Source organism: Sinocyclocheilus rhinocerous, unplaced genomic scaffold (genome assembly GCF_001515625.1).
Source record: "Sinocyclocheilus rhinocerous isolate Xijiao unplaced genomic scaffold, SAMN03320098_v1.1 scaffold554, whole genome shotgun sequence".
Classification (NCBI taxonomy): Eukaryota; Metazoa; Chordata; class Actinopteri; order Cypriniformes; family Cyprinidae; genus Sinocyclocheilus; species Sinocyclocheilus rhinocerous.
The window spans coordinates 97,052-101,257 of NW_015627893.1; the positions used below are offsets into that span (position 1 = coordinate 97,052).

The 4,206-nt window shown below is 35.0% G+C and overlaps 1 protein-coding gene across 1 annotated transcript in view; it reads left to right on the plus strand.

Annotated features, from left to right (window-relative positions):
• LOC107736969 (mitochondrial carnitine/acylcarnitine carrier protein) overlaps positions 1 to 3,892 on the plus strand; it is a 10,702-nt gene extending 6,810 nt beyond the window's left edge. The window contains exons 8-9 of the mRNA XM_016548359.1: positions 2,124 to 2,245; positions 3,782 to 3,892. Coding sequence (XP_016403845.1) covers positions 2,124 to 2,245; positions 3,782 to 3,844 — 185 coding nt within the window. The 3' untranslated portion in view covers positions 3,845 to 3,892. The remainder of the gene's footprint in view (positions 1 to 2,123; positions 2,246 to 3,781) is intronic.
• Positions 3,893 to 4,206: the final 314 nt, after the last annotated feature.

Below are 4,206 nucleotides of genomic sequence, written 5' to 3' on the forward strand. Positions count from 1 at the left end.
TCTTTTCATTATGTATATTTGTCCGAATAGTGGGGTTCTGTGTTGTTTGGAATTCCGCAAGATTTGACGTCATCTGTTACGGCGCTCACTGGCTGACTGCAGCGTGATGGCGCGGGGCTTGTTGATCTCGCTCTCGCTGAATTTCTGACCATTATCGCATGCTCCCATCCGCTCCTGCGATTTTTGTGTGCGCTCCCGCAAACATTCTAATGTATATTATTTTCGCGCATCAGGGCGCCACTATCAATATGCGGCGTATTTAAACCCCTTTTGAATGAGCGCTCGCAGTCGCAGTTCACTTTCACTTCATGCGCACTGTGTAAAGGGAGCACATCTTACGATAAAAGATATTTGTCAATGAGCTCGGGATCTGTTGAGGAGCAAATCCTCCAACATCTTGTCAGTTATCTCTCCTTACTTTTGACCCGTGATCAGGCAAATCTGACTTCTGCAGCTCGTGTTGGATGCAGGGTTGTTGTTGTTGTTTTTTTTCCACGAAATTGGGCTGCTTTTAAACCGTTGCCATGGGATGATTTTCCCCAGTGGGTTAAAGGTTTAAAATATTGCATAAATTACATTTGGTTGAAATGCTTGTACTGAAACATTTTGCATTCTACCTTTAATAAAACTGTGCTAAATGTTTTGGGCCACACTAGTAGGAAGCATTTGAGCTGTGTTTATGATTCTTAAAAGGTATTACATTTAACTCCATGATTCCTGTATATACCCTGTATTAACTAACCATCAGCAAACTAGTTTACTAATTTACAAACATTTAAATGTAGGCAGATTTTCATTTAAATGAGTCATCTGCATACACTTTCTAGAGATTATAGCAGCAGTATTTTATCAGATGATGGAGAGTAGGGTAGCCAAGGGCATTTTAATGAGCCAATTCAGGTGATCACACTGCTGTATAGTCTCAGTAAAGTATGCTAGATCGTGTGTGTGGGTAGCTGGGCAATTCTTATCTAAGTATTGTGTTACCAAAAAAGTGTTATTGTATATCAAAAAAGAAATATGAGTAAGTATCATATCTGCCTAACACACTGTATAGTAGATCTACCTTCTTTTCTGTATTTACGGGCATGGCATAAACACAAGAATAAGACATTAGCTTTACAGAATTTGCAAGAATGTGGTTTTGAACATTGATTTTCATGTATTTGCTTAATAATGGATAATGCGTCTTTCCGTGTCCTTTACTAATATATGCACTCTTGGTAAATGTGAACAAATCGTCTTTGGAAAAATGTCTTTGCTGTTTATCTTATTGGTTTTTCATTCAAAATACACTTTTTTTAAAAATTGAAATAAAATAATTGAAGGGGGAAGAAAATTCAAAATACATATTCTTTAAATATATGTGTGCCACAATTATTGGCCACCAAAACCCACATATGTTTCTTCTACTTCTTCTATCTGTAATTTTTTCTAAAAAAATAAAAAAGCTGTGTTTTGGTCACGCAATAAATAGCAATGGTTCCAGTGAAAGTCCCAGTAATGTTTGGCAAACTGCTAGTGCTTTTGTTGTGTGATGACATCAAAGGCCTAATTATGCAACCCTCTCAAACAAGTTTATGGTTATGTAGGTGGTGTCTGATTGAAGTGATGGAGAATTTTTTCATGGATCAATCACTTTTAAATGAGCATTTCAACCGTTGTCTTACAGAATAGCCATTTCCTTATTTGTGTGACTCAGCATCTTCTGTCACTCATTGCTGTATTCTGGGGTCTTTATGAGAATAGGAATTTGCCCTTTATCTCACATCATATGTAAAACCCAGTGCCACTTAAGTGATTTACTGACTCAAGTAAACTTTAAAAGGTACTATATGAAGAGGAATTTACTTCAGTTAGATTTTATTCATAAGAATTTTTAGAGGTGCCAATAATTGTGACACACTTTTTGAAGAAAATATATTTCTATTTAATATTTATTTATCACATTTTTAATTTTTATTACTTCAATTAAAGGTTGTAACATTTTTTCACAGTATGTTATGTTCACAATTACCAAGCGTGCCAATTTTAGTGGGTTGCACTTAATACCAAAAGCATGTAGCAGTTGTAGTAGTGTGTGATCAGAAAATGCAGACAATGCTCTGTGCTCTGTCCTGCAGCCACAGACGGGCGTTACCGGGGTTTGAGAGATGTGTTAAAAACACTGTTACGGGAGGAAGGAGCCCATGCTCTCTACAAAGGCTTGAGCGCAGTCATGTTACGAGCATTTCCTGCTAATGCGGTGAGAAAACATACTCATGCTACCAATACATTTTTCAGTATCAGCACTTCATTTGCCTATTGTCATGAAAACGTTTATTACAGAGTTCTAGTAAAGTTGTATAAAATGGTTTGGTGAGCCGTTTAGGATTTTATGGATTTTTGACTAAATATATCTCAGTTGGTCACAGCGGTTGATAAAAACAGTAACAAAATCTGCCATATAAATATGCCATATAAAAGTATTTATATATTCTGCCTTCACGTGCTTTCAGAAATGTCCTACCTCCCACTTCTAATGTCATAATTAAGAGTTTGTCGCTTTCAGGTTTTTTTTGTTGTTGAAAAGATTAGGAATCATGGAGCTCATTTCAGTTTATGCCCCAGTGTCTTTCATGTGGGACAGTTACTGTATTTACAATAGTCAAGTCAAGTCACCTTTATTTGACTCATAAATTCTTATGAACTGACAATAGACTACTCTAGAGCTCCATTTGCCTTTTCAGCTATTGAGTGGTTATATCAAGTCATAATAGCTACATATTTCTTTAAATATTTTTTTTATGTTGATTTGTTACTTTCTTTTCAATTGATAAATTAATTGTACATCTGCTCTTTTACCATAGGTTTGCCCACACTATCATAAAAGTCTATCATTAAAGCTACTTTTTGTAATGTCTATTCAATGCTTTTCTCATTTAACACAATAATGACTTTAATCTTTTGGGGGGTAATTGCTTAGCCAAAACGGATGAATGATAAATTAGAATCATTAAAATAATCGGCACATCATGTAATTAATTAGATTAAAAAAAATAATCGCTTGACAGCCCAAGCTTAATTAGTAGAATTAAAGGCTCCATGAGTTAGATCTGATCATCTGGTCACCAAGTCTCTTTGAGCACAAACATATGGACATGTAGCAACATAAAACAGACTTTTATTAATATAATATTCTGATTAATTCTCAAACTTCCTGCAGTTAAGGTAAATCATGCTGCTTTGAGGCCCCTGCCAGTCTCTTGACTGGCCTTTTGCAGATCTTAGCTCTACAGAGCAGCATATAAAAACACATTTACATTTAGATACACTCATAGAACATTTGTAAGATTTGTAATCCAATTCAAACACATTTTGCAAACCTTTAGTCAACACTGGCAAACCATATTTTGGCTGTGTACTTGCAGAACGATGCAGACACACCACTGTAGAACAACAGACGCAAAAACTAACAGTGCGTAGAGGCTCCAGTGTAGGTCTGATGGGCCCCATAAACTGCTAGTTAGAGAACTTGTTATACGATAACCAGGGTAGGAAAAACAAGGTACCCTGTTCTGTTTCAACTTATTCTTATTCCGTCACCTACAGGTGAAATACTGACAATTCTAAATTGTTTACAAACATTTTCTCACAACTGTGCATTTTGTAATAGGCCAATGATACATTTTCCATTCTACATTTGATATTCAACGTATTCTGAATGCTAAAATGAGTGTTAATATGTTTTGAAATTTTCTTCTCTTAATAGTGTTACTCTCTCTGTTTGTCCTGCTTGCAGGCTTGTTTTCTAGGCTTTGAGGTTGCGCTAAAGTGCTTAAACTACATTGCTCCAGACTGGTGATTTCACAGTTACGACTGATACGACTGATATTTGAATACCATTTTTTTTTCCATGTAGCATTGTTTTACAGCCCTTTTTGGTGTCATTTTAGACATTTTTCATTTGCATGTCTTCAGTAAGGGGCAGAAAGACTTAGATTTGTATGTTTTCTCTTTTCTTTACCATTTAATTTAGAACATATGACAGAATTCTGTGCCTTATCCAAAGAAAGTTTACAGTAACGTATGTTACTTTTGAATGATGCTCTCTTACATATGTCTCTCTTATTTGTTATCTTATGCTAATTATTTTCAATTGAATAATTGTAATAATAAAATTATAAAAGCAAATATAAAAATTAATAATATGTAATTTTTAATTTC